The sequence below is a fragment of the Salmo salar genome, chromosome 19 (genome assembly GCF_965601325.2).
Source record: "Salmo salar chromosome 19, fSalSal1, whole genome shotgun sequence".
In the NCBI taxonomy this organism is placed as follows: Eukaryota; Metazoa; Chordata; class Actinopteri; order Salmoniformes; family Salmonidae; genus Salmo; species Salmo salar.
The window spans coordinates 51,761,917-51,786,236 of record NC_138309.1 but is presented as its reverse complement, the minus strand read 5'-3'; the positions used below and the strand labels follow the sequence as shown (position 1 = coordinate 51,786,236).

General features: G+C 45.9%; 1 protein-coding gene across 1 annotated transcript in view; it reads right to left on the bottom strand.

Annotated features, from left to right (window-relative positions):
* LOC106578947 (protocadherin-15) overlaps positions 1-24,320 on the bottom strand; it is a 143,230-nt gene that overhangs the window by 95,793 nt on the left and 23,117 nt on the right. The window contains exons 3-7 of the mRNA XM_082965525.1: positions 16,047-16,207; positions 15,187-15,342; positions 8,685-8,804; positions 8,295-8,405; positions 6,030-6,200 (exon numbers count right to left, since the gene is read on the bottom strand). Of these exons, the coding sequence (XP_082821651.1) occupies positions 6,030-6,200; positions 8,295-8,405; positions 8,685-8,804; positions 15,187-15,342; positions 16,047-16,207 (719 nt within the window). The remainder of the gene's footprint in view (positions 1-6,029; positions 6,201-8,294; positions 8,406-8,684; positions 8,805-15,186; positions 15,343-16,046; positions 16,208-24,320) is intronic.

Genomic DNA, 24,320 nt, shown 5'->3' with positions numbered 1-24,320 from the left:
TTGGCAAAGATTTATCTCCGTGGGGCCCATTGTAATCCTCAGCCCCTGCAACTACAATGGCCCCAGTATGACTGCAGTAAATCTAATGACTCTTCGGGGCCCTGTCCTCAGTGGGCAGATTAGCTCTGATGATACTCCCTCAGTCAGCCCTTATCTCCTGAGAAACTACAGCAGACAAGACTGGGGTCCAGATTACAAGGAAATGTATTTATATGAAATAGCGTGAAGGTGATGATGATTATTCATCACAATATGTGTCCGTGTTAAGTTGAATTGCAGAATGAATCAGCCTCATTCAAGGCAAGGGAATATAGATTTTTAGTGATACATTAAATTATTTAGAAGCCTGTATTTAAAAAGTCTAGATTTTGCTTTTTCTTTACAAATAATACTACTCAGACTGACTGATACAGATGAATATTTCATGTGACTGAAATACACAACTAGGCATGATGCCAAATGAATGTATTTGCTTTGATCTGGATGAAACCATAACTACTCCTTCTCGGCAGACCAGCCAGGGTCCTCCGCTCCGTTCCACATCCGTGGTCCATAATCAATGGTTGACTGAGTGTCGGCTGGGCGTTTTAACGGCTGAACTGGAGGAAGATCGTCTCTTGAGGGACCGGTTGAAGCACGGGAGGATTTTATTACTGTAATTAACGAGGATGGATTCTCTGGTGGAGTGTGATCTGTGATGGTGTAACGAGCAAATGGCAGCCCTTTGGTCCCGCCTCTATTTTCACTAACCCACAGGAAGACAAATCAATAGACTGCTTTACTCTACACTACTCTACTCAGATGAACCCAACCTTCCAAATGAATGCTGAACATCTCCAGATTCCTCTATGATATATAGTGAACACTGACAAGAAACTTCAATTAAAAGACTCTGCATCGGGTATAATTTGACAGTTTTGCATATGATATCAGCACCTGTTTTCAAAACGGCCAATTACTCGTCTTAGATTTGGAATTACTTGTCTGTTCACATTTTCATTATTAGCTATATCTTATTCCAACTTTAAATTTCAGCCAGCAAACAAATTATCCAGTGAATTAATTTATTACACTCTCCATTTAATTTTATACACACCAGTCACCAACAAAGCAATTATGCTCCACTCAACACTGGGGTATAATACTTTCAAAGCCTCCTGTGTTAATTGTAAACAGACAATAGCAGTTGCCTACCTGCTGTTCTCTCAGTGCTGTATTTTCAATCTGATATCTCAGCTCTGATGGTCTGTTAGATTATGTTAACACTAGCCACAGAGGACGTCCAGAGTGCTGCTGCGTTTGGGGTCGGGGAGCAAAATAGTAGAATTGACAGAGGAAACCGCATTGGAGCCCCACTTCAGCCTTGTTTGGGATGACCTTTTATGTTATTCCTGCTCCGGAGAGGCTCTCTAGCTCTCTGCTATGGAAGGATATAAAGAGGCTGCCAGGAGGGATCAGTTTGTCTTGGGGAATGCACCTCCACTCTCCTCATGAACATTCTCCTTGCTCCAGGCTCCTGTTCCCTAGAATGTCTCACTATTCCCTGGATCCTCGGCTGAGATATTGTCTTTGAAACTAAGTGTAGCGCGAAAGGAGACCCAGTGGCATAACATTGTGACAAAGAGGAGTTTTTGGGATCTGACCTATGACCTGCTGTATCCCTCTCCTCCTCCCCTCTAATCACAAGCTTCGTTTCACAGGTAGCGCTGTTTTTATACGCTGCAAGGTACCTGAGCAGTACTGAGCCTCAGTAAATAAGTTGAAGCATTATTTAAATGCTTCGTCGAGCACCTGCGGAGGAGATATGAGAGGCGTATTAAAGAGATAACGGGGAGAGCTGCCTGACAGGGAGGATGTCTGAGAGAGACAAGAGGAATATTACAGTACATCATTACACATGTGAAACTGAACTAGCCCCCTGAGTGATGGGATTGATGGGGATGACAGGATGAGGTGGGGGTGTTTTGAAGACCTGATAAGAGGTTATGCTGGCTTCGCCACGGCATACATAATCAGAATCACATAATGCCGCCTGTCACAGCACTCGTAAAATGTGTCCTTGAGTGCGTTCTAGCGTTCGCATTAAGTACAGGAACCAGCCACCCAAACCAGTGGCGTAAACTTGACTTAAGGCTCCTGTTCCCTTGTTCTGTCACTTGGCTGCGGAGTGTGGAAGGTTCTTAATGTAAGGAAATGCCGTTTTAGTCCTCTGTGTTTGGTATGGCTCTAGTGCACCACTGCCTTCTCACGGACACAGTTTGACCTTCTGTAACTCTCTCTTAGGATATAGTGGAATGTCAGCAAAAAATGGCATGTATTACTTTTCAGCAAAAACGCTGCTTGATCGTGTCAATGGAATAGATCTGGAGGCGAAAGAAACACACACGTGTTTAGGCGAGGCACTGGCAAGCGGAGTAGAACATGTGTTTAGGCGAGGCGCTGGCTAGCGGAGTAGAACACGTGTTTAGGCGAGGCGCTGGCTAGCGGAGTAGAACACGTGTTTAGGCGAGGCGCTGTCTAGCGGAGTAGAACACGTGTTTAGGCGAGGCACTGGCTAGCGGAGTAGAACACGCGTTTAGGCGAGGCGCTGGCTAGCGGAGTAGAACACGTGTTTAGGCGAGGCGCTGGCTAGTGGAGTAGAACACGTGTTTAGGCGAGGCACTGGCTAGCGGAGTAGAACACGCGTTTAGGCGAGGCGCTGGCTAGCGGAGTAGAACACGTGTTTAGGCGAGGCACTGGCTAGCGGAGTAGAACACGCGTTTAGGCGAGGCGCTGGCTAGCGGAGTAGAACACGTGTTTAGGCGAGGCGCTGGCTAGTGGAGTAGAACACGTGTTTAGGCGAGGCGCTGGCTAGCGGAGTAGAACATGTGTTTAGGCGAGGCGCTGGCTAGCGGAGTAGAACATGTGTTTAGGCGAGGCGCTGGCTAGCGGAGTAGAACACGTGTTTAGGCGAGGCGCTGGCTAGCGGAGTAGAACACGTGTTTAGGTGAGGAGCTGGCTAGCGGAGTAGAACACGTGTTTAGGTGAGGCGCTGGCTAGTGGAGTAGAACATGTGTTTAGGCGAGGCGCTGGCTAGTGGAGTAGAACACGTGTTTAGGCGAGGCGCTGGCTAGCGGAGTAGAACACGTGTTTAGGCGAGGCGCTGGCGAGTGGAGTAGAACACGTGTTTAGGCGAGGCGCTGGCTAGCGGAGTAGAACACGTGTTTAGGCGAGGCGCTGGCTAGTGGAATAGAACACGTGTTTAGGCGAGGCGCTGGCTAGTGGAATAGAACACGAGTTTAGGCGAGGCGCTGGCTAGCGGAGTAGAACACGTGTTTAGGAGAGGCGCTGGCTAGCGGAGTAGAACACGTGTTTAGGCGAGGCGCAAGCTAGCTGAGTAGAACACGTGTTTAGGTGAGGCACTGGCTAGCGGAGTAGAACACGTGTTTAGGAGAGGTGCTGGCTAGCGGAGTAGAAAACCTGTTTAGGCGAGGCACTGGCTAGAGGAGTAGAACACCTGTTTAGGCAAGATGCTGTCTAGCAGAGTAGAACACGTGTTTAGGAGAGGCGCTGGCTAGAGGAGTAGAACACCTCTTTAGGCGAGGCGCTGGCTAGAGGAGTAGAACACCTGTTTAGGCGAGGCGCTGACTAGAGGAGTAGAACACCTGTTTAGGCGAGATGCTGTCTAGCAGAGTAGAACACGTGTTTAGGAGAGGCGCTGGCTAGAGGAGTAGAACACCTGTTTAGGCGAGGCGCTGGCTAGAGGAGTAGAACACCTGTTTAGGCGAGGCGCTGGCTAGAGGAGTAGAACACGTGTTTAGGCGAGGCGCTGTCTAGCGGAGTAGAACACGTGTTTAGGCGAGGCGCTGGCTAGTGGAGTAGAACACGTGTTTAGGCGAGGCGCTGGCTAGAGGAGTAGAACACGTGTTTAGGCGAGGCGCTGGCTAGCGGAGTAGAACACGTGTTTAGGCGAGGCGCTGGCTAGCGGAGTAGAACACGTGTTTAGGCGAGGCGCTGGCTAGCGGAGTAGAACACGTGTTTAGGCGAGGCGCTGGCTAGCGGAGTAGAACACGTGTTTAGGCGAGGTGCTAGCTAGCATGAATGATAGCATACAATCATAGATACAATTTGGCTTCATAGGACCTTCAAACATTTACAATGAATAGCAAAATCACAATAATCACAAGAATAGATTCAGATCAAAGTCTACGTTGAGAAATTAAATATCTAGGCAGCCTCTCAATTTAACAATACGTTGGAATAGATCTACAATAGAGTTGGCCAATAGCTGGGCTACTGAAGGTCTTTGTTTTTGTGGAGTCTGGGATTCAATCATCAGGTGCATTCAAGGAGTGATAATAACCATCCTTTTCTAGATTTCTAGAACTTAAGCGCCAAGACAATTTAATGTGGTCGCCTGGAAAATGTTATTTTCCTAGTGTCTGCCGGGTTCCAAAGTTCCCTGACCATGAGTATCCACTTTACATTTGGATTAGTAACAATTTAAATAAACCGGTGCTTCCACTCAAGGTACGAGAGTCCAAAGTGTAAAACTAATTACCTGTGAATAATCTGTCTTGTAATTCTAGCATCTCCATGCTTCCCTGACTCTGCCATTTACTTGTGTTAGACTCTGATCAAGAGAAACTGTAAACAGGGCCCTGCCTAGATCAGTGAACAAAAACCAATGGAACTGACAAGGAGGTATCATTCTGATTGTCATTCTACTTGACAAAACACGTGTCACGCTATTGGGAGTCTAAATCTAATCTAGTCTAAATTACTTCCACACGCACCAGAGGAGGCTGGTGGAAGGAGCAAGAAGAGGACGGGCTCATTGTAATGGCTGGAATGGAATTAATGGACATTCCATCCATTACAATGAGCCTGTCCTCCTATAGCTCCTCCCACCAGCCTCCTCTGATACACATCCTCTCATACTTTTGACAGTTCAACATGGTTCCTGTAAGGCGAAGGTCGAGAGCCGTGTGTCCTCCGAAACACGATCCAGCCAAGCCGCACTGCTTCTTTTTTAAAGTCTTTTTATATACATTTTTTTAGTATTTTAAATGTTTTCCCATTTTCTCCCCAATTTCATGGTATCCAATTGGTAGTTACAGTCTTGTCTCATTGCTGGAACTGCCATACGAACTCGGGAGAGGCGAACGTCGAGAGCCGTGCGTCCTCCGAAACACGACCCAACCAAGCCGCACTGCTTCTTGACACAATGCCCACTTAACCCAGAAGCACCAATGTGTCATAGGAAACACCAGACACCTGGCGACTGTGTCAGTGTGCCAGGCCTGCCACAGGAGTTGCTAGTGCGCGATAGGACAAGGATATCCCTGCCGGCCAAACCCTCCCCTGACCCGGACAACGCTGGGCCAGTTGTGTGCTGCCCCATGGGTCTCTGGTCGCAGCCGGCTGCGACAGAGCCTGGACTCGAACCCAGAATCTCTATTGGCACAGCTAGCACTGCGATGCAGTGTCTTAGAGCACTGTCCCCCTCGGGAGGCCAGTGAACACTAATCTAACGCTGGGTTGGGGAAGCCCCTGTGGGAGGGGCGTCGGAAGGGGACATTTTTGTCTCATTCCATCTCGTCGCTTGTTTCTTTGTCCATGTGTCACAACAAAAATAAACAGCACACGTCTCTGATGTTTATGTGAATTTTCATCTTCATTCTGGTTATGCATGACCAATAAATGTAATACACTACCCATAAATAGCATAAATCTATCCCTAGCATAAATCTAATAGCCCTCTGTATTTAAAGCCAAAATCTTTGAAATTATCTTAAACACAAAGAAATCCCACTGAACCAGTCTTGTGTTTAGTACTAATATGCCGAAGATGACTCCTGAGGCTGATATGCAAAACAGAGGCCAGAAGACAAGCTGTCTCTCAGCCACCTCTCTCCCTAGCACTGAGAGGAGTGTGCTGCTTGTCAAGCAGCCCTGTTTGAATGGAGCAACATGTAAAAGGCTTCTTCTCAGCAGGGGGTCTGAAGCTCAGGGTTCTGGAGCCGGTGCTGGTGTGCGGTAACACTTACTGGGTCAGTGAGCTCCAGGATGTGGACCCGGTAGGTGAGGGGGCTGCAGTCACGTGTGTTGTCGACCAGAGAGCAGGGCAGGAACATAGGTCCCAGGTCATCCCCATCCAGCACGTCTACAGTCAGGGTGGTGGTGGCAGTGCGCCGTTCGTTGGGGTACGGGGCACGGTCCTACAGGGGGAGATGACAGCGGTGGATGTGGTAAACTGAGAATTTAAAGTACATTTTTGAATGTCTACCCTTCTTCTACAGCTATTCTATCTTAAGTGCAACTTCCTTTCACGTTTTCTAAAACATTCTGTATTGTATTAATTAGAGGCTGGAAAGCACTTGCATTGAAAACAGTAAAACCTATATGCCACATCAGGTATCTGTTCATTCAACTGTTCCAGTATCAAAAGGCCTTGTAAAACATTTTGGTAAAATGAAATGAATGACGTTTTTGGTGATTGTTCCATTCCAGATGAAGACCTTGACATCATATAATGCATTATTCCTATCTGTACTAACCATTCATGAATTGGAAATGTAGTACTTGTATATTATTAACATTTTTCAACAGATTTTGTTTTCTTATTATATTTCAAAAGGATATGCAACAATAATGGAACACAACAAAAAGGTACTTTTGCATTTACAAAGTGGTACAAAGTTTTCCTTCAAGGTTTTCTTAGTGCTATAGCCTACCCTATTTAAAAAACACATTGTACAGAACTGTACTCAGGTAAGTGCTCCAGTGCTTCGTTGGTCCATTGGTTTCCCCAGACAGACTAATTTATTTACAGTAATGCACTGTTAAACCATAGTTTATTTGGAATTTACGGTAACATTCTGTGCCTTAATGGCTGCCATTAAGTTACCGTAATGTTACCGTAAAAACAAGTTAAGTATTTATAGTGTAGAATAAGCCACCTCAGTATTTGCAGCCATAGGTTGCAATATACACTATGACCAAAAGTATGTGGACACCTGCTCGTCGAACATTTCATTCCAAAATCATGGGCATTAATATGGAGTTGGTCCCCCCTTTGCTGCTATAACAGCCTCCACTCTTCTGGGAAGGTTTTCCACTAGATGTTGGAACATTGCTTTGTGCACAGGGGCATTGTCATGCTGAACAGGAAAGGGCCTTCCACAAACTGTTGTCACAAAGTTGGAAGAACAGAATTGTCTAGAATGTCATTGTATGCTGTAGCATTAAGATTCCCATTCACTGGAACTAAGGGGCCTAGTCTGAACCATGAAAAACAGCTCCAGACTTTTATTCCTCCTCCACCAAACTTTACAGTTGGCACTATGCATTTGGGCAGATAGCGTTCTCCTGGAATTTGCCAAATCCAGATTCGTCCGTCGGACTGCCAGAGGGTGAAGCGTGATTCATCACTCCAGAGAACGCATTTCCACTGCTCCAGAGTCCACTGCTCCTGAGTTTTACATCACTCCAGCTAATGCTTGGCATTGCGCATGGTTATCTTAGGCTTGTGAGTGGCTGCTCGGCCACGGAAACCCATTACATGAAGCTCCCAACGAACAGTTCTTGTGCTGACGTTGCTTCCAGAGGCAGGATGGAACTTGGTATTGAGTGTTGCAATCGAGGACAGACAATTTTTACCCACTACGCGCTTCAGCACTCAGCGATCCCGTTCTGTGAGCTTGTGTTGCCTACCACTTCGCGGCTGAGCCGTTGTTGCTCCTAGACATTTCCACTTCACAATAGCAGTACTTACAGTTGACCGGGGCAGCTCTAGCAGGGCATACATTTGACGAACTGACTTGTTGGAAGGGTGGCATCCTATGACGGTGCCACATTGAAAGTCACTGAGCTCTTCCATAAGGCCATTTTACTGCCAATGTTTGTCTACGGAGATTGCATGGCTGTGTGCTCTATTTTATACACCTGTCAGTAACGGCTGTGGCTGAAATAGCCGAATCCACTAATTTAATGGAGTGTCCACATACTTTTGTAGGTATAGTGTATCTTTAGGAGCTGATCCATTGTGAGTATTGTGATATAATTATTATGTTAAGGTAAGATTTGAAAATGGAAAGCTGATCTGAGAGCAGTGCCGTCTTACTTTCGACCCTTTCAGTATCGTCCCAATGACCCACGTAGCGAACGTTCTCTCTGTTTTGGGAAACGCATGTTACCTCTTCGGCCGTCGTTGTATCGACGCGTCGTTAAAACCCTCTTAAGCCTAACTTCCATCTCTATCGGGAAACCATAGATACCAACAGACAGACAGACAGACAGACAGACAGACTTACATTGGCCTGGATGAGAACCAGATAGCGGGTGATCTCCTCGTAGTTGAGCCTCTCCCTCAGGACCACCGAGCCGGAGAGGGTGAGAGGGATGTCAAACGTCCTGTTGGCCGTCTGCGACACAAAGAGATACAGTGCCCTGGGTTAAGAGTGGACTCTACTTAGGAAAGCTTTCCCCATGAGAAATTCAGTGTCTGCCAGAGCGGATGCAGAGATCTCGGGGGCAGAGATTGCCTCAACAGGACGTGTGTGGCCTTCTGACTCCTACTTGGTGACATGAGTAAAACCGTACTGCTCTAATGTCTTTATCAATCTTTTTGGGCTGTGAAATGTGATTGCCATCAGTCGTGGCTTTAAAGAGAATGTGTCAATAAGTGTTGAGATGTGACGTACCGGGTCAGTTGGGTTGTACTGGATGATGTATTCAATCTGTCCGTTAGGGCCGTCATCAATGTCCCTGGCTCCATTATTCCCAGTGAAGCCGGAGAAGATGGTGGTGCCAACTGGGGTCAACTGTAAGACAACATTATTACAACCTAATGACAGTGCTAACAATTCAAACTATAAGAATAATTCCCCACACTAAAACCATGATTCAGTCAAACAGTACGCATTAGGGGCCTCCCAAGTGGCACAGCGGTCTAAGGCACTACATTGCAGTGCTTGAGGCGTCACTACAGACCTGGGTTCGATCCCAGGCTGTGTCAAAACCGGCCGTAACCGGGAGTCCCATAGGGCGGCGCACAACAGGCCTAGTGTCGTCTGGGTTATGGGAGGGTTTGGCTGGGGGGGCTTTACTTGGCTCATTGCGCTTTAGCGACTCCTTGTGGCTGGTCGGGTGCCTGCAGGCTGACATCGGCTGTCAGTTGAACAGTGTTTCCTCTGACACATTGGTGCAGCTGGCTTCCGAGTTAAACTGGCGGGTGTTAAGAAGAGCGGTTAGGCGGGTCATGTTGCATGAGCGGTTAGGAGGATACATGACTTAACCTTCGCCTCTCCTGATCTGTTGGGGAGTTGCAGCGATGAGACAAGATCTCAATTGGATATCATGAAATTGGGGAGAAAAAGGAAGGTAAAATACAAAAGAATAACAAAAAAAACAGTTCACCTGAAGTAAAGTGCTTTGATTTCTGAAAGTGCCTTCTACTGACAGTGTCTTTGAGATGTGGAGCGAGGCGTACGAGTGCTATCAGCTGCCATACCTGAGCCCCACAGTGGACCTCTATCAGTCATACCTGAGCCCCACAGTGGACCTCTATCAACTGTCATACCTGAGCCCCACAGTGGATCACTATCAGTCATACCTGAGCCCCACAGTGGACCTCTATCAACTGTCATACCTGAGCCCCACAGTGGACCTCTATCAACTGTCATACCTGAGCCCCACAGTGGACCTCTATCAACTGTCATACCTGAGCCCCACAGTGGACCTCTATCAGTCATACCTGAGCCCCACAGTGGACCTCTATCAACTGTCATACCTGAGCCCCACAGTGGACCTCTATCAGTCATACCTGAGCCCCACAGTGGACCTCTATCAGTCATACCTGAGCCCCACAGTGGACCACTATCAGTCATACCTGGGCCCCACAGTGGATCACTATCAGTCATACCTGGGCCCCACAGTGGACCACTATCAGTCATACCTGAGCCCCACAGTGGACCTCTATCAGTCATACCTGAGCCCCACAGTGGACCTCTATCAGTCATACCTGAGCCCCACAGTGGACCTCTATCAGTCATACCTGAGCCCCACAGTGGACCTCTATCAGTCATACCTGAGCCCCACAGTGGACCTCTATCAGTCATACCTGAGCCCCACAGTGGACCTCTATCAACTGTGAGAAGAGGAGATAATAGTGTAGCATCTGTTGGCAGCACAGAGGAAACGTGGTTATTTTAGCTCCTCTGCTACTCTTATATCTGACAAGACTTTTCAGGAACACAAAAATATGTCAGAGACAAGAGGAAGACAGGAGACAGTTCAGCGAAACACTACTGATCTCAGGTATGGTTTGACTGGTACTGAATTGAAAAAAAATAAGTCTCAGAAGAGGAGAAATCTAATAGAAAGCCCACAGCAGGGGTATCAGGGGTCATTTCTAAAGAGATGCTGTAATGAAAGTAGAGGCAGGATTTCATGTTTCCCGTGTGCTAATTGAAAATATCCTAAGGCGTCGACGACAGAATAGGAAAGGCCATACATTCGGCAGTGTTGTTAGCCAAAAAACAACAACGTAAAGCATGCATTATTTAGGAGCTCACGACGTCTGAGTCTATATTAAAATGGTGAATCATGGTGTCTGTCCTCATTGGGATGCAAGGCTCTCCCCCCTGCCGCCCCGCCACAGACACACCTCTGGGAGCAAATCAACCCTCCACGTCCCTCCGTCTGCACGTCAGCACCTTGATGATAAACATTGCGTAGCAGACTGTATGCATGAAGGCTGTCGTAATGAATTCTTTAATGTAGGACAAAGAACTGTACAGTGCCTTTAATAACCAAGAAATGACATGGGAGATATCTAATAATAACAGGGGGTTGAGCAGAATTCTATATGTCATAGTAGTACATTTATTGAGATATACAAGGAGAGGCCAACAATTCTCCCCATATGAGATTAACAAGGTCTTGTAAGGTTAAGGCATATCTAAAGCTGTCTGAGCACCTGAAGACTAGTACGTGCTTGATTAACACGTGTGAGGGATTCAGCTCTTAAAGATTAATGGCACCCGAGTGGCGCAGTGGTCTAAGACAGGAGTCACTGCAGGACCTGGTTCGAATCCAGGCAACATCACATCCGGCCATGATTGGGAGTCCCATAGGGCGGCGCACAATTGGCCCAGCGTCGTCTGGGTTTGGCCGGGGTAGGCCGTCATTGTAAATAAGAATTTGTTCTGAACTGACTTGCCCAGTTAAATACAGGTTAAATAGAAAACATGGCATTTATAAACAGTGTTGAGGTCTGACAAGAGCATACAGCTGGAACACATTCAAATAATCACGTCTTCAACAGAGATTTTATTTTTCTTTCCGCTTCGACAGCCCTGTAGAACTCCACTATATGGGCTTAGGTACTACTAGACGCTCTATGTTGACTGATGGACAAGGGACTGCATTCTGTATCTCTGTGTCAGTTTAACATTTCAAACACTGCAGAGCAGAATACGGAAAGCAACCATGCCCAACCGTTTGAGAACAGCAGCTTCAGCTACTCTGCAAGGCTGCTTGCTATTGAGCTAAATTGACTAGGATGACATTCAGGGGAACCTCTTTCAATTAGGGAAAAGCTGCAAAATCCCCATGTCACTATTTTGGACCACGGTGGCTCACCAGCCACTCTATGGCCTTCTATGCCCAGAGCCCATGGAGAATGTACAGATGTAGGATCTTAATTTGATCACCCTATTGCAGGAGAACTTTCCTGCAATGCAGGTCATTTTAAACTTGTAATGTATTTGAAGTTTTTAAAGGCTTCTGAAGTTTGTAATTTCCACTTTGAAATTTCATTAATGATTTTTCCTTACGAAAAATGGATCAACCCCTACAAACATGCCCATTAATTACAATCCGCATAATAATTCACATTTCCTGTTACTGCAGGATTATTTTCCTGCTGTAGCAAACTGGGTCAAATTAAGATCCTACACTTGTACAGTTAAACCACATAGAGACCCGTGAAGGTCCCACTGGTGGTCCCACTGTTAACCCTTTACACTCGTGGGAATTGGCCTACAGTATGTGGAAAGGACTAAAATGCATAACCATGGTAGCAATTGAAAGGGAACAGTTTGGAGATAATATGAAAATTATTAGACCAAAGGTGAGTACACAACAGTTCATCTGGCACAAGACTGACATTACACTGTTGATTTTACGTGCATTTTACATTTACTGTACGTTTCGCTGTATTTGTTGATAATAAAATCAGAAAATGTTCCGATAAGACCATTCCTGGAAAATGTGGGGTATGACAAGGGTTTGAGTGAGAGGACTAACTGGTGTCTCCAAAGTGTGCACAGTTCCTAAGCAATTCCTAAGGCACTTTTATGACTCAAAGCAGAGTCTTCAACTAGAAGGTGCTTTTCTGAGCTCTCCTAGCTGTGCTGTTGAGGAACTACCGCAAGCACACTTGTAGATGTTTCATTTGGAACACAACCCTGCAATCACACAATTCCAAAAACAGTCCATTATAAATCCCAATCTGGGTCAGGTGGGCATGATTTGAAAGTGTGTTCTATTGCTAAATTATAAAATATGACCTTACAGTGGTAGGCTGTCAGAAGGCAATTCAGAGAAACAAATAGACATTTTTGTTTGCAAAGAAAGAAATCATGAGTATGTTCAGGTGCGTGTGCCACGGCTAATTTTCTTCACAATAAACAAACAAGGGCTTGTCCTGTCCAGGATAACTTAGGGTATGATGCCATGTCATCTTGTAACTGCACATCAAACATAGTGATCATAAGCGTTGACATGAGGTTTATGATATGGAAATGTGACGTGCACATTTGGACTCGCGGGTCTTTGACTTGATTGTATGACATCAAAGAGGTCTTTATGATCCTCCTCAACGGCTCACCTTTCAAAATACATCGAGTCCTCTTTCATTTACAGCATTTCCCTCACTCAGACAACAAAATATTTGCAAAAGTTGCCCAATTAGCGGGAGGGACAGGGCAACTTCTTGTCGCGTGAGGTGCTAATGTTCAGATCGTCTAACAGACTAAACCCACACAGAGCTGTGAAGCGGAGAGCCTGATGTTTAACGTCACTTATAAACTGGGTGGTTCGAGCACTGAATGCTGATTGGCTGACAGCCGTGGTATATCAGACCGTACACCACGGGTATGACAAAACATTTATTTTTACTGCTCTAATTACATTGGTAACCAGTTTATAATAGTAATAAGGCACCTCAGAGGTTGGTGGCATATGGCCAATATACCACGGCTAAGGGCAGTATGCAGGCACTCCTCGTTGCGTTGTGCATAAGAACAGCCCTTAGCTGTGGTATATTGACCATATACCACACCCCCATGTGTCTTATTGCTTAAGTATAGCATGTTACCGTACAGCCACTATGTTTCAATTTAGGTGTTTATCAGTGTCTAAATCTGCCATTTTCAACCCGTATACCAGTACAAGTGTAAAGGGTTAAACCAGATAGAGACCTGTGGAGGTCCCACTGTTAAACCAGATAGAGACCCATGCAGGTCCCACTGTTAAACCAGATAGAGACCCATGGAGGTCCCACTGTTAAACCAGATAGAGACCCGTGGAGGTCCCACTGTTAAACCAGATAGAGACCCGTGGAGGTTCCACTGTTAAACCAGATAGAGACCCGTGGAGGTCCCACTGTTAAACCAGATAGAGACCCGTGGAGGTCCCACTGTTAAACCAGATAGAGACCCGTGGAGGTCCCACTCTTAAACCAGATGGAGACCCGTGGAGGTCCCACTGTTAAACCAGATAGAGACCCGTGGAGGTCCCACTGTTAAACCAGATAGAGACCCGTGGAGGTCCCACTCTTAAACCAGATGGAGACCCGTGGAGGTCCCACTGTTAAACCAGATAGAGACCCGTGGAGGTCCCACTGTTAAACCAGATAGAGACCCGTGGAGGTCCCGCTGTTAGACCAGATAGAGACCCATGGAGGTCCCACTATTAGACCTAGTGCTGAGCGATTAATCAAAATGTTGGTAATTATTCATTTTTTAAACAACTTGACGTTGGTTCAATTATTTGAATTCCATTCTGTTTATGAATTTGTCTGTGAGCTCGATGTGCAGTTTCTGTAGAGATAAATCAGATCAAGATTGAACTGTGCAATGTAGTAGGGAGCTGTAATTTCCAACAGGCCAATATTCTACATAGTTTAGCACAGAAAACGTGGCAATTAACTACAATGGCCATAATCCAATGCGCATCCGCTTAAACTTGTCCGGTCTGGGTGGAGCTCTGAGCTTTAATATGAACAGTGTGGAGCAGACACGGAGACGGAGAGAAGAGAGAACACAGTGATCGAGAGGGTTAGAAAACAGTTGCTTCTCGAGCCTGAAAATGCATGATCTAAGTGATTAATAGTTGGTATTCAGCAGTCATACAAGTATGCCTTATTTACTTTGAAGAACTAATAAAATAGTGATTTTGTCAGACAGCATAGGCAGATCTATAGAGATGAGAAGAGATGATGACTTGGAATGAAATAATAAAGTAATCAAATAAAACACATTACTTTATTTTAAGTAAAGTAATGTGAATAAATGATTGTTAATAAGTGATGAGCAGTAATGGGCAGTCACTACCATCATGGGACTTTTATTGATTGTTTTATTCAGTGTTGTTACAGCATTCAACCCCCATAATGCATAGGTCATTTAATGTCCCTCAAAAAATGTGAAACCTAAATCGAAAACCGTGATTATTTTTGAATAATCGAACCGAAACCGAACCGACCTCAAAAAGCACTAATCAAAAATCAGGAAGTATCCAGAATGGGATATGGGCCACCACTGTTAAACCACACAGAGAATCAGGACATCTCCATAATGGGCCATGGTCCACGCATGATACACCCTGTATGTCATTATATTACCCAGTCATGTATTACCGTTACAGTCCTTTTAATGACCAGACTCAGTCCCTTTTCTAACAGTCAAAAAGCTCCATCTGAATACATTTAATTAGATTTGAAGTTATTACCCATACCTACCAGTCCACGGTCACTGAGCAACGGCTAATATTTCACATTTTTACAGCAATTTTTTCAAATCGTATGGCCCTATTCAGGTTGAATGGACTGAAATATTTAATGCTAAGTAATGAGATACTGCTCACACATCGTCTTGGATTGTAATAAAAGATTTAACTAGGCTGTCCTGAGGGCCTCACCTCATTTATGGCGACATAGTAGCGAGGCTGCTGGAATCGGGGTGCGTTGTCATTGCGATCCCTCACCACGATGCGCACCTCGTGTAAAATGACGGTCCCGACCAGCTCATTGGTGCACTGGACCTGGACAACAATGGAATGGATGTAGGACGGGGGCTAAAAGGAAGGAAGAAGTATTAGTCTCGGAAATCCCAGACCTAGGGGAACAACGCTAATGTGGGAGGCAAACGTCTGCCTAGGGAGATATCTTTTCAGGTATCATTTCAGTACAAACCGAGGACAGGAAGGGACAGAGTCCTTTTCAGGTATCATTTCAGTACTCATCTTTTCAGGTATAATTTCAGTACTCATCTTTTCAGGTATCATTTCAGTACAAACCGAGGACAGGAGGGGACAGAGTTCTTTTTCCTAATTCTATGGCCATGTGTCTCCTTTTAAACAGGTTCACATTGAAGTACAGGACTGAGATGGATGTGTACAACATGTAGCGGAAGGTATGCCTCAGATTCTACCTTTTAATCTCTGCGATTATCATAAACTACTCTAACACCGCGACATAACATATACCATTTAGCAGAAGCTTTTATCCACTCTACTGTGTACAAAGTGGACATGTGCACTATGAATGTATACATGTCCAATAGGAGAATGCAACAAAAAAATAAACACTGAATTGAAAGAAGCTACATTATCCTGTGGAGCTTACTTTACCTCAGGATGTATTTTAAGGGAATGTACATGTATAGCTAACCTGCAGTGAACAGTTTTTTCGTTAGAGGAACCCAAACCACAAACCCTTTTGAGTCCTATTCTCCACAGACAAACATATGGATAGTCATAGTGAGTGTCAGAGGACTTACATCTCGGTCGAGGGCCCTGCCGGTGCTGTTGAGGTACAGCCTCTGTCTGACCGGGTCCAGTATTACCCAGTGGTTGTAGTTGTCTCGGAGGGAGAGAGAGATGGTTCTGCCTGGGTCTTCCACTCGGCCTTGGATTTGCATATTCTCAACCAAAAGTGTTCCTTATGAGAAAAGAAAAGGGGTTCCTTAGAAATGCAGTGAGGAGTTGATTGACAGAGATGTGATAAAACTACCTCCTATAAGCAGGTTCTCTGGGCAGTAAACGTTCCCTTGTGGTGTTAAACTCACTGTTCTCGAGTGCTCTTTTATGAGATATTGTTACTTTCTTTCAGAAAAGCACAAGTAGAGAGAGAAATAAGCCCAGGACAACAAAAGCTTCTGACTCATATTACTTATTTTCTGAGAATGAAAAGTTCTTATGGAAAAAAAACTTCAACAACTGCTAGACTGAAATGTTTTCAAATCAGAGGAGACCAATTAGTTGAGTCCAGCAGCATTTGAATGATGCATAACCTCTGAAAATTGTCAGCTATTGACGTTCATGAAAACCAGGGAGCCGGCCAAGCTAAAATTACATTTGACATCTTGACCATCTTCTCTGAAGCGTGCCTGCTTTCCACAAACTCTGATGCTGCAGTCCAGACAGGGACTAACAGCCTGCCAGATATCAAGCTTTGATGGTGCCTGAGCCTGAAGGTACTACCGTCCATGTACGTTCATTCCAATTATGGCAAGCACTGGCCAGTTCAGCCTCTGCTAATTACACAGTACTACCCTCTGGACACACATTTCTGACATCAATTGTTGTGCAGTTAGTGGCTGTCAATCTTCAAACCCACGCCTAGCCTAGGTCCAGTACACACAACAAATAATGGTTCTAAATAGTACCAGATGGGGGTTCTTTGGCTTGTAAACATAACGGAACCCTTTTTGGTGCTATATAGAACCCTTTCCAAAGGTTCAATAAAGAACCATTAAATAAGGTTAAATACAGTGCATATGATAAAGAACCATTAAATAAAGTTATATACAGTGCATTCGGAAAGTATTCAGACCCCTTGACTTTTTCCACATTTTGTTATGTAACAGCCTTCTTCTAAAATGTATTAAATACATGTTTTCCCTCATCATTCTACACACAATAGCCCATAATGACAAAGCAAAAACTGCTTTTGATACATTATTGCAAATGTTAAAAAAAAACAAAAAACCCCCACCTTATTTACATAAGTATTCAGACCCTTTGCTATGAGACTTGAAATTGAGCTCAGGTGCATCCTGTTTCCATTGATCATCGTTGAGATGTTTCTACAACTTGACTAGACTCCTCCTGTGGTAAATTCAATTGATTGGACATGATTTGGAAAGGCACACACCTGTCTATATAAGGTCCCACAGTTGACAGTGCATCAGAGCAAAAACCAAGCCATGAGGTCGAAGGAATTGTCCGTAGAGCGCCAAGACAGGATTGTGTCGAGGCACAGATCTGGGGAAGGGTACCAAAACATTTCTGCAGCATTGAAGGTCCCCAAGAACACAGTGGGCTCCATCATTCTTAAATGGTAGAAGTTTGGAACCACCAATACTCTTCCTATAGCTGGCAGCCTGGCAAAACTGAGCAATTGGGAGAGAAGGGCCTTGGTCAGGGAGATGACCAAGAACCCGATGGGCACTCTGACAGAGCTCCAGAGTTCCTCTGTGGAGATGGGAGAACCTTCCAGAAGGACAACCATCTCTGCAGCACTCCACCAATCAGGCCTTTATGGTAGAGTGACCAGACGGAAGCCACTCCTCAGTAAAAGGCACATGACAGCCCGCTTGGAGTTTGCCAAAAGACACCAAAAGGACTCTCAGACCATGAGAAACAAGATTCTCTGGTCTGATGAAACCAAGATTGAACTCTTTGGCCTGAATGCCAATTGTCACAACTGGAGGAAACCTGGGACCATCCCAACGGTGAAGCATGGTGGTAGCAGCATCATGCTGTGGGGTTGTTTTTCAGCGGCAGGGCCTGGGAGACTAGTCAGGATTGAGGGAAAGATAAACAAAGAAAAGTACAGAGAGATCCTTGATGGAGAAGGCTGTAACGTAACAAATGTGAAAAAAGTCAAGGAGTATGAATACCTTCCGAATGCAATGTTTATACAGTACCAGTCAAATGTTTGGACACACCTACTCATTCAAGGGTTTTTATTTCTTTTTACTATTTTCTACAGTGTAGAATAATAGTGAAGACATCAAAACTATGAAATAACACATATGGAATCATGTAGTAATCAAAAAAGTGTTAAACAAATCAAAATATATGTTATATTTGAGATTCTTCAAAGTAGCCACCCTTTGCCTTGAGAACAGCTTTGCACACATTATCTCAACCAGCTCAATGCATTTCAATTAACAGGTGTGCCTTCTTAAAAGTTAATTTGTGGAATTGAATTCCTTCTTAAATGCGTTTGAGCCAATCATTTGTGCTGTGACAAGGTAGGGGTGGTATACAGATGATAGCCCTAATTGGTAAAAGACCAAGTCCATACTATGGAAAGAACAGCTCAAATAAGCAAAGAGGAATGACAGTCCATCATTACTTTAAGACATGAAGGTCAGTCAATACGGAAAATGTCAAGAACTTTGAACGTTTCTTCAAATGCAGTCGCAAAAACCATCAAGCACTATGATGAAACTGGCTTTCATGAGGACCGCCACAGGAAAGGAAGACCCACAGTTAACTCTGCTACAGAGCATAAGTTCATTCGAGTTAATTGCACCTCAGATTGCAGCCCAAATAAATGCTTCACAGAGTTCAAGTAACAGACACATCTCAACATCAACTGTTCAGAGGAGACTGCGTGAATCAGGCCTTCAAATCAAATCAAATGTTATTTGTCAAATGTGCCGAATACAACAGATGTAGACCTTACAGTGAAATGGTTACTTACAAGCCCTTAACCATCAATGCAGTTTTAAGAAAAATACCTAAAAAAAGTAAGAAATAAAAGTAACAAATAATTAAAGAGCAGCTGTAAAATAACAATACAGAGGCTATATACAGGGGGCACCGGTACAGAGTCAATGTGCGGGGGCACCGGTTAGTCGAGGTAATTGAGGTAACATGTACATGTAGGTAGAGTTATTAAAGTGACTATGCATAGATAAAAACAGAGAGTAGCAGCAGCGTAAAATAGGGGGGAGGGGGGAAATGCAAATAGTCTAGCCATTTGATAGCCATTTGATTAGATGTTCAGGAGTCTTATGGCTTGGGGGTAGAAGCTGTTTAGAAGTTTCTTGAACCTAGACTTGGAGCTCCGGTACCACTTGCCGTGCGGTAGCAGAGAGAACAGTCTATGACTAGGGCCTTCCTCTGACACCACCTGGTATTGTCACGTCCTGACCAGAAAAGGGGTCATTTTGTTATTGTAGTTGGTCAGGACGTGGCAGGGGTGTGTTTGTTTTGTGTGTTTCTGTTTTTTTTGGGTTATGTTCTATGTTAATATATTTCTATGTTAGTTCTAGTTCTTATATTTCGATGTTTAGTTAATTGGGCTGACCTTCAATTGGAGGCAGCTGTTCCTCGTTGCCTCTAATTGAAGGTCCTATTCAGTGGGGTGTTTTTCCATGGGTTTTGTGGGTAGTTGTTCTTTGTATAGTCTACAGGACCTTACGGGACTGTTTTTCGTCGTTGTTTTTGTATAAGTGTTTTGTTTTGGTTTCCTTCTAATAAAAGAAGATGAGTATTCATATACCCGCTGCGTTTTGGTCCACTTTTTACGACGCACCTGACAGAACTACCCACCAAACGAGGACCAAGCAGCGGAGAAAGGAGCAGCAAAGGAGCTATAGGGAGTCATGGACCTGGGAGGAGATACTAGCTGGAGAAGGACCATGGAGGAAGGCTGGAGAGGACCGGGAGTGTGATGTGGGAACACGGCTGGCAAGGAAGCCCGAGAGGCAGCCCCCCAAAACATTTTGGGGGGGGCAAATGGGTAGTATGGCTAAGTCAGGTCGTAGACCTGAGCCAACTCCCCGTGCTTATTATGGAGAGCAACGGATCATGAAGGAACCGAGCTATGCGGAAATACGCACGGCAGCCATCATGCCTCAGCACAGCCCAGTTCGCCCTGTGCCAGTACTCCGCCCGTGCCGAGCTATGGTAACAATCCAGCCAGAACGGGTTGTGCGCTCTAGACCTCCAGTGCGTCAGCCCAGTCCAGTACGTCCTGTTCCTGCTCCTCGCACTAGCCCTGTGGTGTGCGTTACTAGTCTGGCTCCTCCAAAGCCAGTCCCACGCACCAGGCCTCCAGTGCGTCAGCCCAGTCCAGTACATCCTGTTCCTGCTCCTCGCACTAGCCCTGTGGTGCGTGTCCCTAGTCTGGCACCTCCAAAGCCAGCCCCATGCACCAGGCCTGTAGTGCGTCAGCCCAGTCCAGTACGTCCTGCTCCTGCTCCTCGCACTAGCCTTGAGGTGCGTGTCCCTAGTTTGGCGCCTCCAAAGCCAGCCCCACGCACCAGGCCTTTAGTGCGCCTGTCCAGTCCAGAGCTTCCGGCGACAGTTCCCCGTCCAGAGCTTCCGGTGACAGTTCCCCGTCCAGTGCTTCCTGCGATGTCCTACAGTCCGGAACCGACAGAGACGGCCTACAGTCCGGAACCGACAGAGACGGCCTACAGTCCGGAACCGGCGCAGCCAGAGTCGCCCTCCAGTCCGGAACCGGCGCAGCCAGAGTCGCCCTCCAGTCCGGAACCGGCGCAGCCAGAGTCGCCCTCCAGTCCGGAGCTCCCAGAGTCGCCCTCCAGTCCGGAGCTCCCAGAGTCGCCCTCCAGTCCGGAGCTCCCAGAGTCGCCCTCCAGTCCAGAGCTCCCAGAGTCGCGCCTCAGCCCGAGGTCTCCAGAGACGTGCCTCAGCCCGAGGTCTCCAGAGACGCGCCTCAGCCCGAGGTCTCCAGAGACGCGCCTCAGCCCGAGGTCTCCAGCGACGCGCCTCAGCCCGAGGTCTCCAGCGACGCGCCTCAGCCCGAGGTCTCCAGCGACGCGCCTCAGCCCGGGGTCTCCAGCGATGCGCCTTAGCCTTCAGCGGGGGTGGACAGGTTAGGTTGGGGACTAGGGCCAGAACCAGAGCCACCTCCGTAGGGGGGAGTATTGGGGAAGGGGGGTGTTTGCACAGGAACCGTCAGTGACGATGGCCACCCTCCCTTCCCTCCCTGTAAGTTTTGGGGGTTTTGTTGTGGGGTTTTTGTTTATGTCATATGGTTAAGGTGCATTCGGTGTCTGCACCTTTGGGGGGGGTACTGTCACGTCCTGACCAGAAAAGGGGTCATTTTGTTATTGTAGTTGGTCAGGACGTGGCAGGGGTGTGTTTGTTTTGTGTGTTTCGGGTTTTTTTGGGTTATGTTCTATGTTAATATATTTCTATGTTCGTTCTAGTTCTTATATTTCTATGTTTAGTTAATTGGGTTGACCTTCAATTGGAGGCAGTTGTTCCTTGTTGCCTCTAATTGAAGGTCCTATTTAGTAGGGGTGTTTTTCCATGGGTTTTGTGGGTAGTTGTTCTTTGTATAGTCTATAGGACCTTACAGGACTGTTTTTCGTCGTTGTTTTTGTATAAGTGTTTTGTTTTGGTTTCCTTCTAATAAAAGAAGATGAGTATTCATATACCCGCTGCGTTTTGGTCCACTTTTTACGACGCACCTGACAGGTATAGAGGTCCTGGATGGCAGGAAGCTTGGCCCCAGTGATGTACTGGGCCATACGCACTACCCTCTGTAGTGCCTTGCGGTCGGAGGCCGAGCAGTTGCCATACCTGGCAGTGATGCAACCCGTCAGGATGCTCTCGATGGTGCGGCTGTAGAACCTTTTGAGGATCTGAGGACCCATGCCAAATCTTTTTCGTTTCCTGAGGGGGAAAAGGTTTTGTCGAGCCCTCTTCACAACTGTCTTGGTGTGCTTGGACCATGTTTTGTTTGTTGGTGATGTGGACGCCAAGGAACTTGAAGCTCACAACCTGCTCCACTCCCGCCCTGTCGATGAGAATGGGGGCGTGCTCGATCCTCCTTTTCCTGTAGTCCACAATCATCTCTTTTGTCTTGATCACGTTGAGGGTGAGGTTGTTGTCCTTGCACCACACGGCCAGGTCTCTGACCTCCTCCCTATAAGCAGTCTCATTGTTGTCGGTGATTATTGTTCTTTTTTTCCCCCCATCTGCAAACTTAATGATGGTGTTGGAGCCATGCCTGGCCGTGCAGTCATGAGTGAACAGGGAGTACAGGAGGGGACTGAGCACACACCCCTGAGGGGCCCCTGTGTTGAAGATCAGCGTGGCGGTTGTGTTGTTACCTACCCTTACCACCTGGGGGTGGCCCGTCAGGTGGTAATAATAGCATTCTCACATAGGTGTTTATTTTGTCCAGGTGTGAAAGGGCAGTGTGGAGTACAAAAGAGATTGCATCATCTGTGGATCTGTTGGGGCGGTATGCAAATTGGAGTGGGTCTAGGATTTAATGGTTGAATTGCTGCAAAGAAACCACTACTAAAGGACACCAATAATAAGAAGAGACTTGCTTGGGCCAAGAAATACGAGCAATGGACATTAGATCGGTGGAAATTCGTCCTTTGGTCTGATGAGTTCAAATTTGACATTTTTGGTTCCAACCGCTGTGTCTTTGTGAGGCGCAGAGTAGGTGAACAGATGATCTCCGCATATGTGGTTCCCACCATGAAGCACGGAGGAGGAGGTGTGATGGTGTGGGGGTGCTTTGCTGGTGGCACTATCTGAGATTTATTTAGAATTCAAGGCACACTTGACCAGCATGGCTACCATAGCATTCTGCAGCGATACGCCATCCCATCTGGTTTGCACTTAGTGGGACTATCATTTGTTTTTCAACAGGACAATGACCCAACACACCTCCAGGCTGTGTAAGGCTATTTGATCAAGAAGGCGAGTGATGGAGTGCTGCATCAGATGACCAGGCCTCCACAATCACCCGATCTCAACCTAATTGAGATGGTTTGGGATGAGTTGGACCGCAGAGTGAAGGAAAAGCAGCCAACAAGTGCTCAGCATATGTGGGAACTCCTTCAAGACTGTTGGAAAAGCATTCCTCTTGAAGCTGGTGGAGAAATTGCCAAGAGTGTGCAAAGCTGTCATCAAGGCAAAGGGAGGCTACTTTGAAGAATCTCAAATATAAAATATATTTTGATTTGTTTAACACTTTTTGGTTACTACATGATTCCATATGTGTTATTTCATAGTTTTGATGTCTTCACTATTATTCTACAATGTAGAAAAAAAGTAAAAATAAAGAAAAACTTTTGAATTAGTAGGTGTGTACAAACTTTTGACTGGTACTGTATATATACTGTATATCATGAAAACAGGGTACCGCTATGGTTACAACCCTTTATGGTTCTATTTAGAACCTTTATAGAGATTGAGAAAGATTCTTTACAGAACCAATCTCAAAGGTTCTTTGTAGATCAGTTTGTAAAACCATACAGGGTTTTTAATTCTGGTCAGCCATATTATATTGTTTAAATTCCATAGGTGTTATTATTGTGTTAATTGACAAGTTGAATCAAGTGAGCTACCTCTGGAACAACTGTTCTCAAATTACACAAGCCATACATGAGTCTTTCACAAGACACTATCACTAGCCATATTCATATATAACATGTAATAATAACACATGAGATAAACTGGAATGACACGCTCACTCACGATTGCACAAAAAGATCTGTGAGCAAGCCATGTCCCAAAATATTATAATGAGCCACCTCCCCTACATTTTAATTATCACTAAAAGAGCAAAAATGCATTTTGTGAACTGTGAAGAACCATTGAAGAACTCAAAGGGTTATTTGAACCATTATGGTTCAACATAGAACCATCACCCAACCCAGAGAATTGTTTTTAGAGTGTATGAGGCCAGGCAAGAGGCAAGGAAAGAGAAGGGCAGACAGGCCAGGCCAGAGGCTGGGGACGAGAAGGGCAGACAGGCCAGGCCAGAGGCTGGGGAAGGGCAGACAGGCCAGACCAGAGGCTGGGGAAGGGAAGGGCAGCCAGGTCAGAGGCTGGGGAAGAGAAGGGCAGACAGGCCAGGTCAGAGGCTGAGAAAGGGAAAGGCAGACAGGCCAGAGGGTGAGGAAGAGAAAGGCAGACAGGCCAGATGGTGGGGAAGAGAAGGGCAGACAGGCCCATGTGCATCTTTCTTCCTTGCCAGCCAGGCCACCTGCTGTGATGCATCTCACACTAATGCCCATGGACGGCTGGAGTAACCTAACCTC